This window comes from Girardinichthys multiradiatus, chromosome 7 (assembly GCF_021462225.1).
Source record: "Girardinichthys multiradiatus isolate DD_20200921_A chromosome 7, DD_fGirMul_XY1, whole genome shotgun sequence".
Lineage (NCBI taxonomy): Eukaryota > Metazoa > Chordata > Actinopteri > Cyprinodontiformes > Goodeidae > Girardinichthys > Girardinichthys multiradiatus.
This window is the reverse complement of record NC_061800.1, coordinates 717,339-732,865: the sequence shown is the minus strand read 5'-3', so window position 1 is coordinate 732,865 and position 15,527 is coordinate 717,339. Positions and strand designations below refer to the sequence as shown.

At 39.9% G+C, this 15,527-nt stretch overlaps 1 protein-coding gene across 1 annotated transcript in view; it reads left to right on the top strand.

The window, feature by feature from the left end:
* Positions 1–3,474: 3,474 nt before the first annotated feature.
* Positions 3,475–15,527, top strand: part of cntnap5a (contactin associated protein family member 5a) — a 299,922-nt gene continuing 287,869 nt past the window's right edge. Inside the window, exon 1 of the mRNA XM_047371007.1 lies at positions 3,475–3,985. Coding sequence (XP_047226963.1) covers positions 3,913–3,985 — 73 coding nt within the window. The 5' untranslated portion in view covers positions 3,475–3,912. The remainder of the gene's footprint in view (positions 3,986–15,527) is intronic.

Below are 15,527 nucleotides of genomic sequence, written 5' to 3'. Positions count from 1 at the left end.
TCAACAGGAGCAGCATAAGATGCTCTTGTGGGGTCATGTTCAGATGGAGAAACAGAAAAGGGGTGGTTTTAAACAGCTGTTTAAAAGAATCCATCTCATTTCGTGTGGAGAACGCATGTAAGGAAAACACAGCTGGATCATACGATCTGGCTGAGTCAGAATTTACCGGAAACTTGCTCTTCTGTGTTTTATTTCAAAACAATCAGCATTTTCACACACATCCCCCCAAAAAGTCAATTTTTGAGCCTCTGCCATGACTCCTGCATAGAGTTGGACCAGGCGCATGCTAACTGCCTGCCTCTGTTATGCTAGCGTGGCTAAGATTGAGTGGAGGATGCAGCAGGCTAGAGTTGGGAGGTGGAGAACCGCAACAGCAGCCCTGGAACGCCTCTGCTGATGCCGCTGATCACGGCAATCTCACCAGTGCCCGGGATTGCCCATGACCCATGTATTTTAACCCGTTCTATCTCATCCTGGGCCGTCCGCAGCTGCTCCAGCACAGTCTGGAAATGAGGGCCGAACAGCCCATTCGGACTGATCCACCCTTCTAGTAGTTCCCTCTTAAGGAATTCGGGCGGAATAAAACAACGTCGCACAGAGGTTTAGGATGGTGTCTGCAAAGTTGCAGAAATCCACCACATCATCTGGGGGCAAATCCATCTCCCGAGCCTTCTTTGAGATGAGTTGAGTGGCACACTGGCGGGAGCAATCTGTCAGTCTGGCCATAATCTGATTGCTGGAAGAAGGGGGCAGAGGCCGTCGTCCGACGTGCTGGGCTGTCCTAACTCCAAAAACAGTGGAAAGACTGGGCTCACACAGGAACCGGGGGAAAACCCTTATCTGTCAAGGACTCAACCCTCGTGATGGGTGCTTTCAACTGAAGCGGCTCGGCTCGGCCGTCCCTCCAGCATGTTCTGGGCCGTCCCCTGGGCCTCCTCCTGATGGGACGTGCCTGGAACATCTCCCAAGGAAGGTATAGATGCCCGGACCACCTCAACTGGCTCATCTCGATGTGGAGGAGCAGAGGCTCTACTCCAAGCCCCTCTTGGATGGCTGAGCTCCTTACCCTATCTGTAAGGGAGTGCCCTGCCACCCTACAGAGGAAGCTCATTTCAGCCGCTTGGATCTCGTTCTTTCGGTCATTACCCAAAGTTCATGGCCATAGGTGAGGGTAGAAACGTAGACCGAGCGGTAAGTCAAGAGCTTCACTTTTCGGCTCAGCTGTCTATTCATCACAACGGATCAGCACAGCGCCTCCATTACAGCCGCACCGATCCCTCTGTCAGTCTTCCACTCCATTCTTCCCCTCAGTTGTGAACAGGGCCCCAAGATACATAAACTCCTCCACTTGAGCCAGGAACTCCCCTCCACACTGAAGAGGACAAGCCACCCTTTTCCGGTCGAGAACCATGGCCTCGGACTTGGAGGAGCTGATCTTCATCCCAGCCGTTTCACACTCGGCTGTGAACCGCCCAAGTGCATGCTGTAGGTCTTGGCTAGAGGGGGCCAGCATCTCATGACTCTGTGACTGTGTCCTGTAACCCCAAATAAGAATGTAGACAGGATCAATTACATACATTACAATGTCTTAAGATTGGCAAATCTGAAACGAAACACGGTTGAAGGGTTTGCAGAACAGTTGGCGCCTACTTCTCTTATGGGGGTGCAGACTAGACTGGCTCTGGACATGTTGGCTGAAAAGGGGGTGTGTGTGTGCAATGTTTGGTGACATGTGCTGTACCTTTATTCCTAATAACACGGCCCTCGATTGTTCAGTGACTCGAGCGTTAGAAGGCTTGCGTACATTAAATAAGGAAATTCATGAATATTCAACAAATTGGCAGGGGGGACTGGAAGAGTGGTTCACCAACACCATTGGTAAGTGGAAGAGTATAATTATCTCATTGCTGATTTCATTGTCTGTATTTTTGAGTATTCTAGTAACGTGTGGATGTTTTTGTGTGCCATGTATTCGCTCACATACAGTAAGACTTATAAACTATTATAAACTATTATAAACGATACTACTTTCAACTATTGAAAAAGGGGCACTCACTCATCGGCCACCTCCATTTAATATGGTGCAAAATGTTGTTGCTGAAGGTTGGGAATTAGTGGCCCAGTTGTAATTCATTGTTTTATTTTATTGCTCTGCAGAGTACTAATCTTTTGGTGTGCCTATGTTGACCTTATTATTCTTTTTTTTGTGTTACTTGTCATTGCTACATCTTTGAATGTTGACCTCTCATGCAGAGGTCAAAATAGGGAATTGTTGAGAATTTAAATCATTTAGTTTCACACTGTGTATGCATATGTAGGCATAAATCTGAACTATATCATGTGTTGTGTTTATGGTCTGCTTGGTGAAGTTGTGACCTTGAGGAGAGAGGGGACAGCAGGCTTTAGGCTGGAAGAATGGTCAACCCAATGACAGGATGATTGCCTGTATCTGTAATCAGTGAATGCCGGCTTTTAGGCATTGTATAGGTAATAAAGTAGTCACATAGGTGACAATGATTCACAGTGGTGACACAGGAATGTAGAAAACTCCATTATGTGGCTTCATTAATGATTCCTTAAAGAGGAGGTTTCAACAGTCAGCTTTGAAGTTTGTCTAAAGGTATAAAAAGCTTTAACACTGATAGTGAGACAGACCACTCGGTGAATCCAGCCATAAACTTTGCTGACCAGAGTCTCTCCCTAAGGCCCCTTAGGTAATTTTTCTTCTTTGTATTATTGTTTTGTATTCAATTATGCATTGGAAAACATTGGACTCATGTATCAAATAAAACTTGTGTTAATCTTAATTTCCTGCTCTTCATCTGTTCTTTCTCACAACATCCGGACTGGGTGAGGTTGAGGCTCTGTTATTAGTGGTAGAATTGTTATACCTCAACACTTGCTAAATAAATGCTGGTTCTGTTAGTTTTCGCTGAGCCTACTACACCTACTAGGGAATTATTTACCATGTGGTAATCTGATTTCTACCGAAACAGTGATTGAACTGATTGGTCTAGTTGGACTGCGGTTATTTTGAACACAACTGTATATTTTTGGGAATTGATCTCCTAACTGATACATTTGTACAGTCTCATTATTTTGACCATTTGTAAGGGAACTAAATGAGCAGGATTTGAGGAAACTGATGCCAGTTAAAGTTTATTTGTAATGAATCAGATTCATTATTTTTGATGGAAGGTGTGAATCTGAAACTGAGTCAAATGGTGTTTCATTTTATTGGTGTGCACACTTAAATTTACTGAGCTTTTTATGTTTATTTCCTGTAATTAATTTGTGTGGTGCATAAAGTATACATAACTATTAATTGTTTGAAAGTTTCAAAAGTTTAATTTTAAAATTTTAACACGTGTGTGCTGAGAGCTGCTTTATGATCAATGAGGATGTAGTTTACTACAACTACAGCATCATATCTTACAAAATTCAAATGTCAAACCTGAGCCACAAATAGTAGGAATATGTTTATTCTTTAAATAAAGCCTGAAGAAAAAAAGAAAAAAAACTGACCGCTTGTCAGGATGAATGAATTCATGCCCAGACTGCTCTTCCCAGTTTGTTATCGTCTGATAGGTTTTATTAATGCACAGCCACAGCAGGCACCGTTGCTGTTCTTTGTGGATCTTTGCTATTGTTCTGCTTTTACAGCAATGATTCACTTGTTCTGCCAATAAAGCCTGAAACAGACACACAGAAGAAGCCAGGGAGGGGGTGTAGATGGAGAAGAGGTGGGCTGTACCTCACAGGGAGGAGGGAGGGCGTGCCATCGCGGGAGAGGTCTGCTTCTCCACTCCAGACTCCTGCCATCCCTCCGAGCTGGAGGAGCAAGCTGGACCTTGTGTGCAGTTTCCATCTGTGTAGACTATCGATAGATAACAGCGTCGCACAGCCGAGAAGATGGATTTTCTGTTTCCTGCGGTTCTTCTTTGCACTGGGAGTGTCCTCGGCGGAGCATCAGCCGCGTCTCACTGTGAGTATGGCACCTGTCAGCGCGCTGCTGCTGCCCGGCTGGAGCTGCTGATGCTGCCCGGCTGGAGCTGCTGATGCTGCCCGGCTGGAGGGGTGCCGTGACGGTGGCTGATGTTGTTGGTTGTCTTCTCTCACAGTCGGGCTAGTTTTTCTTGTACATGTGAAAAAGTTGATGAATCGGATCGAGAGAATGAAGGTCAAGCAAACAGGTTCGTTTCTGTTCCGTTGCTTCATGTGGTCTCTGAGCTGATCAAAGTGCTGAGTGGCCACAGCTGGATGTTCTGCTGGGGTTCGGCTCCTGCAGGAGAGCATCTTCACCAGACAACCTGCAGCCTCTCACTGAACATTCACTCCAACATGTTGTCCCCTCTGTTAACTGCGGTATTTGGGCCAGTCTGGGCTGTTCAGAACACTGATTTAACCAATGTCAACAAAAGTGACGTTTTAAAACATACGATAAATATGGTTTACTAAGCTTCCGGCTCCGGTTAGCTGGACACGTTGGAATTGGTTTGATTCTGTTGTTTAAGGTTAGATTTGGAATTACTGCTGAAAATGAAAATCAGTATTTATGTGATGAGTGCTTGTTGATTAGCAGGCCTGTTTTTTAATTAGTCACTTTTATTGAGTTGTTCCTATAGTTAAAGAAGAAAATTCAAATTAGGAATTAAAATTGTTAGAACCTTCATTTCACACAAAGTAGTCATCTTTCAAAAGGTTAAAAATAGGTTTTTCAGTTTTGCCTTTATTTTATGAACATCTCATAAACTGGCAGGGAGCTTTGTTGGTTTCACTGGAAGGATGGAACTGGGAAACTGTATTTGGACAGATATAGTTCTTCAGTTCTAAACTGAGTGCCCATCTAAGACCTCTTCTCAAAGTAGTAAAATGCAGCATCAACTACAGCTTGTTGAAAAAATCTCAGAAATTTGTCCAGACAGACCTGATATTGTTTATAAAATATTAAAGAGATTATACATTGAACACATAATAAAAATGTTGGGTTGTGTGCTTCAGCAAGAGGTTTCAATGTGGCAGTAATAAGAATGAGTGTCTGCTAAAATGTAAAATGAGACATTCTGTTTGCCACAGCTATGTCATACACTAATTCAAATATACACCTTTGGATGTCCAGTCCAGAGAGATGGTTGGGTGGAAACCACAGGAAACAGTTCTGTTAAACATTAGAAATGAGGATCATTTATTATTAAGGCATCGATTATGACAAGATCCCAATGTTCAAAGATTCTGGGTTCAGATCAAGAGTACATACTTTGTCCCTAACCAAGGTCACTGCACAAAGCAGAAGGACCACAAGTCCTGGTTAAAGATGGAAAAAGGTGGAAAAATTGTGTAATAAACAACACATTTTTAGTCCTGCTCTGAGTTATTCAGTTCAAATTATTTTATGTCTGCTGTCTGAAATATTCTCAGATTTTGTCATCAGATTCACTTTTTTTGTATGACTTATTACTCCTGGCCCCTGAACCCTGGTTCTTAGCTTAGAATGCACAAGGTGTACATAAAACCAAACATTTAGGATTTTCTGAGCTACAACATAAAATAGTTCTTAATGCTTTGAAAACATATTTTAATGACTAAGTGTGATTTGATTTTCCTCCCAGCCTTAAGTAAGAACCTTTATACCATCGGTACTTTTGCTGTATTGTTGAGCTTTGTTCCAGAGTAATGCTGGGGGCTGCCCTGGAACACTAGTTCCATGTTCAGTAATCAAGTAATTATTCCCAGTAATGAGTTCTTACTTAATAAAAGTCATTTGTTCAAAAGTGAGCAGAATAGTATAACATTCTCCACCAGCTAATTTATTGATGTACACTGTAGATCAGTTTGAGTAGTAGCTGTAGACATGGGCTGGAAGCAGTATAGGGCTCATGACTGATTATCAGTATGCATTGAGGTAGGAAAAGGGAGTTGGGGGACCCTAATAGTCATTAACAATACTCATGCTTTATTATGGGATGGCTATCTTGAACTAGGCAGTTGTTTTATGTAGGGTAGTGCAACATGGTGAAAACCATGACACACGACTATCCAAATATTAATAAAATGATAGTTTGCAGTTGAAAACTGCAAACTATCATTTTTTTGTTGGCTAACCTTGAACTTCCCAGCCCATTGATTAAGGAGGGAGCAGCTACTGGTATCAGATATATCAGATTTTATAAACCTTTAAAAGTTTCCTTTATACCATTTCTTTGGTTTAAAGTATTTCCTAATGTTAGAGAGAAGGCTTGAGTGACCAGAGTTTTCTGCAGCTGGATGGGGCTGGGTGTCCCTTCCCCAGATGTTGCTGCTGCACAATGCTAATCAGATGGCTTAAAGAAGGATCCTACACTTTTCTTTTGCATACATGAAAGATGTCTCCAGCTGTTTTTCACATTTTTCTGCTTACTAAAAGCACAGACAGCCATGATGTGGAAATTTAATAAACAGGATGGTGGCAGCATTATGCTGCAGGGATGCAACATTTCACTCTTATTGAGGCAACTCTGATTAAAAACCTACAGTTTGGAAGCAATAAGCAGCATGTCGGTCAAGTTGCATAGAATCTTTATTTTGTGTCAAATTCTAAATAATAATACAATAAATGTCACAGATATTATTATAAATGTACTAATTAGTGTATCATTTTGGCAAAAGCAGAGATAATTGCAGCTATTCTTTTTTTGTTTCATGTTTAGACTTGTTTTGTAAATGCCATGAATAAATTCCTGTTGCCAACCTATCTTTTCTCCATAATCAGTGGATTAGTTGTGAAACTGCAGTGTTGTGTTGTAGAGTTGGGTTGTTGCTTTGGCTTTTCAAGGCTAAAGTTACAAATAAGTTGTAAATCTGACTTAGAACTATCCAAAGTACCTGCTGTCATTGGATACCCGGTCCCTGAATGTCTCTGCCCTGATTCAAACAACTCAAATGGATTAAATTAGGTAACAATATAAAATACCTCATTAAAAGTTTTACTGTATTATCTAAAGTAAAAATAGGACAGAGCTGAAATTGTGAATGCATTAAAATAGATTAATTCTATAAAGCCTGATACAAGAGATAATTTCAAAAAACGTTTTAAAGGCTTTTAACAACAAAAAATAACATGAAACATTTAAATCACTGTCTGGTTTAGTCAGCTTTTCTCTGATTTGTTTTATATCATAACTGGTACAATGGGCGTCTGCCTTTATTTAAATATCATAATTGAGTTTCCCTTTCTTTTCACGTTAAAAGCTAAAAGGGGCTCCCAGCAGTAAATCCACCAGACGCCTGCCACCATTTGATCTGTTTGCCTCCCTGAGCTATAGGCTGGGTGTGACATCAGTGTTTAAGCTGGTCATGTTCAGGTGAGGAAGAGAGCTGAACTGACAGCTACATTCTTCATCCATGACAGTCATGTGCTTCTCAAATGTTTGCAGTGATCAGGCCTGACATACAGTGCTGTGATGAAACACTCAGATGCTCTTGGAGGTCAAAGTGCTGCTCTCATATTTACCAATGGGAGAAAGAAGGAGGCTAGTGGAGCGGTGTCACAGCTGCTCTGTCAGGAGGCACAGACAATGGCAGCCATTTCCTCTCTGAGGAAAGTCCTTTGACTTTTTAATGAGATGTGACAGGAGTGTCATTGGATTCTAGCACTTGATGGGTCATTCTGCAGCAGGAGTTAATTGATTCTGTATTGGTGTGGGTTTTCCAATCACATTAAAAGAATTACTTACAATTATATCAAAGTAACGATTTTCTTTCAATTATTGCATTATGACCATACAATCCAGCTTCATTAGCCACACTTGAAATGTATCTCGACAACAGCAAACCGTGAGGTGCCCTCCAGCAGTCTCAACAATAAGAAGAAGTGATTATGTACTGCAGGGGGTGAGAGTGCTTTTCTTTCAAACATACTGAGTTGTGCACAGCTGCGTCTGAGGCCTTTAATGACCCTGCTGCTGTTGTTTTAGACTGTATATTACTGAGACCTACACGATGGGGAACTGGAATTTTCCCCCACCTTTCTCTGTATCAGTCACAAGACTAAAACTACTGCAGGTATTCTGACATGAATCCCTGCATGTGTTAGATGACCCTGTTACTCTCCAAACATGGCTCAGAACCAGTTCCAAAATCATAAATAGTCCAGGACTTCACGTAGGCCCCACCCTGTAGCCAAAAACATCTGCACTCAATGTCCCCTTGGAACAAGATCCTCCTGTAGGCCCACAGTTAATGGATCAGAGCTGCCTCTTTAATTACGCATTCTTAAATTGCCCTTTTGTGGAATTTCTTTTAAAATAGGGTTTTGTTGTGATTCTGAGAAGGTCTGCCCACAGACATCCTCATATGGACGCTCAGAGGGTGATATCTTACATCATCAGAGAAATTCTGTCACGGTTGGGATTTGTCGCAGTATTGTGTGAGCATTGATTAGTGTGTTAAATGAGATAGACTAAGCTCGCATGATGTTGATTTGCTCTTCATAGCCCAGGCTGCTTTTTATGCTGCCAGCAGGAAGTAGGAGCAGCTATTAATGGAAGGCTTATTTCTGAGTTTTAATTTTGATTTTATGTTCAAATAGTGGCTGCTGATTTTGTTAATCCCATTTGATGAACTGTTTGCTGATGAGCTTAAAAATCATGTTTGGAGATAGATTAAAGTACCCAGGCAGTGGAGCGCCGCGGGCTCAGCGGTTTGAGTGGCTGCAGGATATTCAATGGCAGTGAGCCTTCGGTACAGCTGTACTAGGTGTGATTCCGGGCCTGGACCATTTAATGTATTCACTGGTTCTACCGAGGTGTTGGGATGTGAAACGTTGGACTTTGTAAAATTATTTTAAAACATTTTTCCAGATATAATGTGATATTTATTTTGAACAACCCAACTGGAAAAAAGAGCTGGGTGTAAAATAAAAAGATTGAAAACCTTGTTGCATAAATATGAGCACCCCTAATAAATACTTTGCTGAAGCACCTTCTGATTCATTTTCTGCATTCAGTCTTCTTTAGCAGGAGTATATCAGCACCTAAAAAACCAAACTTTACTAGTACTATTTGGATGTCTCTAACATTTGCAAATTTGCTTCCTTTGGCTAAAACCATAGATTCCAGAGAGTGTACATAAGGTCATATTGATCTCACTGTCCAAAGTTACCAGTCAGGAAAGCAATAGAAAAAAATGCCCAATGCTAAAATAGCAAGATGTCATGGTACAGTGAAGGGAGTCACCGATATTCAGAGAAAATAGGGGAGAACAGGAACATTACAAAAACCCTTTCTGAAGAAGACTTCCTTTCTTCTTTCTCTGTCAGCTGTAGAATAAACGCCACCAATTCTCAAGAGGAAAAAGGGGAGTTGATCCCATTTGTCTTTTAAGGATTTAATCAATTGACAAAAGTCAAAAGAAATAAGGTGGTTGATTTTTCCAAATGTTTTGGGGTTTTTAGTCACAGTGGCATTTTCTTCCTCTGGAGCTTTTATTTGGATCATTCAAAACAAGGAGTTATTTTATTTTTGTCATTATTATAAAACAGAACTCATGTTTAAACTACAGTATATTTAACTGTGAGATATGTGTGCATTTATCAGCACTTCTTTAGATGCAGCTTTTAGTGCAGTTTGATGCAGTGTCAGTTTAAGTAGCTTAATTAACTCTCACCTTTGCAATATTTTGGGCTCTGTGCTCTCTTTATTAGCTTTTTTTATTTGGATTGTGTTTGGATTTTTTTTTTAATTAAACGAAACCATTTCTGACAGCTATGGCCTTGTAAAGCCTCTTCACTCACTGCTTTCACTTTGTGTTTGGGACAGACTCATCATGTCTCTTCGACTTCGCTTTATTTGATCTACAAAGTGAAGATTATTCTGAGATTGCTCCTTATTCTGATGTCACCTATGTACTTCCTTCTAAAACTTCCCTAAACCTTCTCCCATTTTGTAATGTTACAACTAACGACTTACTGGGATTTGAAAGAAAAACACAAAGAAGTTAATACAAAGTATTATAGAACCACCTTCTCAGTAGGCTGAATACACCTGCATACCACCCTTTTCAGTGGCATTTATTTATATTTTTCAAAAGTATTTAATTTTACCTCAATTTAACAATTACATACTACTTATTGTTGGTCTGTCATATAAACTGCCAAGAAAATCCATTGATCTAAATCCATATTTTTGTGGCTATAGTGTAACAAAAAACTATAGAAATTTAGGTGGTATAAATAATTTGCAGGGTATTGTTAAGTCAATGTTAAAATTGTGAAGTTCAAACTTTTTTTTTTTTTACAATTAAACGTGCCATCTTATTGTAGAAGCTACAAAATGTTTTCTTCTAAAAGTAAATATTTGTCAGAAATAACTAGAAATGTTGAGTATTACTATTCTGTTTGACTAATACCAAAATATCATTTTCCTTGCCCCCATGGCCGGCGCTGATAAATGACACAATCTTCTCTCAGTAATAACAATGCTAAATGATTTGAAACCCATTAAGACTTTCAAAAATTAATTCCTACTCTCACTAAACTGTTACAGAGATCCATGAGGTTGCATTCTCTGTTGTGAGAAAGCCAATTTCATTCTTATATCTATTGTGAAATCAGGGAAATAGCATAGATTCGCTGGATTTGGTGCTGGGGAATTTGGTGTCTGGTCTGTCTGTGTGCGGTCAGGAATAGATGAGATGCCTGTCGGGGTCAGAGCCTCCTCACTGCCACATCTCTGGCTGCCTGTTAACCCACAGATTGTCACTCAGAGTGTCTGCTGTTAGAGCAGAGCTGGGATAGGGAGCTGAAATCCCTTAATTAATAATGCCGGTATGCATTTAGAGCCCCGTCTTTCACTTGTGGACAGTTTTTTGTAAAATGTTCTGATTCTAAAAAAACATTGATTGAACAAAATGTGGAACAACTTAAGTGATCTGTAATTCTGGGTATATGTGATTTTAACATATTTATAGATTTGTAACATTTATTGCACATTTAGTGGCAAAATTCTTAATCTCCTTCCTTAATAAGGCCAGGGAAGGCACAGTTGTCAGCCCACATGAGGCCTGATTCGGAGGGAAAAAGGCTTTCATTAGTGGCTGATATGACAGTCTTCAGTGTGAGTCTGTGGGAGGAATACTGCCTCGCTTCCAGTGATCTCCTCACAGGAGACCGCTTCACCAGCCATCTATTTTTTATGAGATGGAATCGGTTTCTGGGGTGGCAACACCCACCCCCCTCACTACACGCACACACACACACATTTATTTAAACTTTTATGCTTCAAGTTAGCTCAGTGAGCATATACTTCACTACTAATTATTTTCCGGGAAAGGTGTTGATGCAGAGCATGCATGCAGCTTCATAGGAGCAGCGGTGAGGTGTGTGTGCATGTGTGTGAGATGCAGCTGCAGATTCACTCACTAATGAATGTGCAGCAGCCACTCAGTGAACTTCTGCAGCTGTACACATTCAGGGCCTGATGAATTTATCAGATGGTAAATGAGGCAAAGCGCCGTGGCATTACACTGCCTCTTCTCACGTTCAGACTCACCGATCCTTTGAGAGACAAAATCAAGTGGAAGCAGCGTGCCATCAAAGAGATAATGTAATTCCTGAAATAATGAATGTGAGAATGACAGTAGGCTCATCGAAACACAGGGAAAGAGTTGTGTTGTTTCAGTTGCTTGAAATGTGAATCTCTTAAGTTTAACTTTCTGCTCCTTAATCATTTAATAATTTGCCTCATTTAAACAGTGCCTTATGTGTAAATGTAGACAGCAGGAAAACTAGAACAGACATTTTGGAGGATCTTGGTTACACAGCAGCGGAGCCAGGGGTAGAAATAAGGTTTGAAGTATAAAATATTGAACCAGTAAAAGCCTTGAATCCAGGGGGAAGGACAGGTTGAAAAATAAGCCCTTAGAAGGAAGCCTGTGGTGAATTGTACAGAAACACATAGACAAATTGTGGGAGCACAATGTAATGTAAGCCACAGCTGAATAGTATGGAATCAAAAATATATTTTAAATAAAAAAAATGCTATGCTTTATACTCAGCTTTGATTTGTATTTTATTCATACAATTTTGACAAAAAGAACAAAAGAAACAAATTGAATTATTTTATTTTATTCCACTCTAGGCTTTAAAAATGACTGCATCTAATGTAAAAATATGTTTACATTTTTTGTTTTCATGTTTTAGTAATTTAGTGCGTAGAACCTTAGAGGGCTAGTTTTATTCACTTCTCTGCTCCATCTTGTACACTGAATAATATCCGTCAGAATCTTTCTGAAAACCTAAATACTCAACGAATATTTTAATGCATTTCTAATTTCTGTGGGTAAAGCTTCTGTACTCAGTACTGAAGCATGTTTTATCACACCATGTCATGTCTGCACACCTCTAAGTTCACTTTGAGGCCTCTATATATAATCATATATCAAACATTCCCACAGTAAATGAAAATGAGTCATCAAATCTAAAATTTAAAACAACTTTTAAATTTCTTAAAATCTGGATTATTTTACACAGATACTTCCTATCTGCTTAAGGTAAGAACAATGTAAAGTGTTTTATTTGGCATGTATATAACCTTAGGTCTGGTCAAACATGGATTGTGCAATGCAGATAAACAGGATCACTCCGCTCTTGATGGATTTCATTGTTTTTGCTAATAGAATAAAAGCTTTTACAAATCAGTAAGTGTGTTTTAAAAAAATCTTTTTGGTGTGGAATAATCCAGTCTACCTTTTATCAGTTTATAATTTTAGATTTGTAGCTAATATTTATCAAACATGGTAGAGATTTCTTAAAACCAGTGAAACAGTCCTTTAATCAAGTGCTAAATCTGGTGGCAACCTCAACATTATCTCATTGATTTATCTATTATGACTGCTAAACACAGCTGAAATGGTTTTCATTAAGCCTTGTTACAAAGCATTACAGAAACGTTATGGTAAAACATACGGGCAGTGCATGAGGCTGTTATTAATAATTATGTCAGGTGTTTGGCTGCTGACCACCGCTCCATGGTGTGTTGCCTACCAATTATTCTCAGCTTTCTTCTAGTTTCAAGTGTCACCTTTTAAAGAAGGACCTACATGGGAAGAAAGTTGTGCCATCAGAAACTGAATTTGAATTGCTCAGACTGAATCTGTTTTTGTGTAATTTGAAATTAAATACATTGGTTTGAAAATGAATTTTACTAAACTGAAACTGAATATAATGATTTAAAACTGAATTTGTTTGCTTTGGTTTGTATTGAAAATTCAGTTTGATTACTTTCACTTTCAGGTCTGAAATTCAATTTCAGTTCCAAAATTCAGTTGTTTGTGTCACACATCCGGGTTCTTGAAGCCACAGATTAATCAAACACAGATTTACTGATTCACGGATGTCATTCACTATTGCTGTGTCCAGATTCAGGACTGCATCCTTTAAAGGACGCATTTGTAGGCCGATAACGTCCTGGATGAGGCGACGAAAGCTGTCCAATCTCCAAGGTTCCAACAAATGCGTCCTTCTTATCCGCATATGAAGGATGGGTCCGGTGAATCCTCCGTGTCCCACCCTATCCCATGATTCATTGAGGGCCGAAGTAGATTGTTCAAACGGAAGTAGCAAAGGCCGGAGAAGAGAGAAAAGTTGTGAATAAAATTGGATATATTGCACATTCTGTGAAACAACTGAACTTTTACAATGTTTTTAAACAAAAATGTAGTTGTGTAAACCTAAAATATCTGATCAGTTTATCAAGATATCGCTTAATCGCACAAATACGCCGATATGTTTGTCCGCTGCCCCAGCAGCCGCTCGCCTCGCCAGCTGTCAGCTGACCGGGTGGTTGAGGAGCCTAAACCCCGAGTGAACAGCTGACTCCCGGCACCTTGTTTTCAAAATCCTGCTGGGTTTCACCAATGTTTGGTTTATTTAATATAATAATAATAATAATTATTATTATGCTCTGCAAATAAACTGATTTAAACTTTGTTAATATGTTAGTGTTTAAGTTGTTGAAAGCTTTACAAATATATTAAACAAATAGTATTTGTCATCAATTTATTTTATCTAGTGTTAGATTTATATCTATGAACACAAAAAATATTTTCAACATTTTAAATGGCTGAATAATGAACATAACATTAACATTTTAAAACAAAACAGCATTATAAGCCATCAGCAATATATAAAAGGGTAAATAAAAACCGTGTAGTTATTTACAGTAGAGACAGCTTATTAACCTTCAGGCTCCATTTGTTTGGCTTCACAGCTCTGCGCTTCGCGCTAACATGGTTGCTAGGCAACAGAAGTTACACTGAGGTAAGGGCAAGAGAAACGCAGACCTACGTAACAGCGGCGGCACTATGCTAATCTGGCATGTTTAGCTAGTAGCTACAGGTAGAATAAGTGTTACTGTTTGACCGTCATTTGTTTATATGACGCTTCTCGTAGATGATCATTTGACTTGGTGATTGACATCCACCAAGCTCATGTATAAATAAACTATCAGGACCTCCTTCAGTTTGCTTATCGCTGTGGAGTTGGAGTTGAAGATGCCATCATACACCTGCTTCAACAAACCCACTGTCATCTGGACAAAGTCAGAAGCACTGTGAGGATCATGTTCTTTGATTTCTCCAGTGTATTTAACACAATTCAACTTGATTTGCTTTGTCAGAAACTCCAGAAGACTCAGGTGGAGGCCTCAACAATCTCCTGGATCAAAGACTACCTGACAAACAGACCACAGTTTGTGAGACTGAAGGGTTGTGAGTCTAACCAGGTAGTCAGCAGCACAGGAGCACCACAGGGGACGTTACTCTTACCATTCCTTTTCACTCAGTACACCTCAGACTTCCAGTAGAAGACAGACTCCTGTCATCTGCAGAAATACTCGGTTGATTCTGCAGTTGTGGGGTGGATCAGAGATGGACAAGAAGCTGAGTACAGGAAGGTGGTGGACCACTTTGTGGCATGGTGTGGAAACAATCATCTCATTTTGAACGTGACTAAAACAAAGGAGATGATTGTAGATTTTAAGAGAAACAGGAATAAGTCAAAAACTATTTCTATCATGGGAGAAGAAGTGGAGGTGGTGGAGGAGTATAAATACCTCGGTGTTCACCTGGACAACAGACTAGAGTAGAGATGCAACTGTGAAGCCATCTACAAGAAGGAACAGAGCAGACTGTACTTCTTGAGGAAGCTTAGGTCCTTTGGTGTTTGCAGCAAGATGCTGCAGATCTTCTATAAGTCTGTTGTGGAGAGTGTGATCTCTTCTCCATCATCTGCTGGGGAAGCAGTATCAGAGCCAGGGACTTAAAAATGCTCAACAAGCTGATAAAAAAGGCTGTTTCTGTTCTGGGGACTCCTCTGGAACCTCTGGAGATCATTGTGGAAATAAGGATTCTTCATAAAATGAAGAACATTATGGAGAACCCTGAGCATCCTCTTCAGGAGATCCTTCCTGCCCACAGCATCTACAACGGCTCTTTGAAGAAACCTTTATAATGAGCTACAACAACATTTAATTTCCCTTTGGGATTAATAAAGT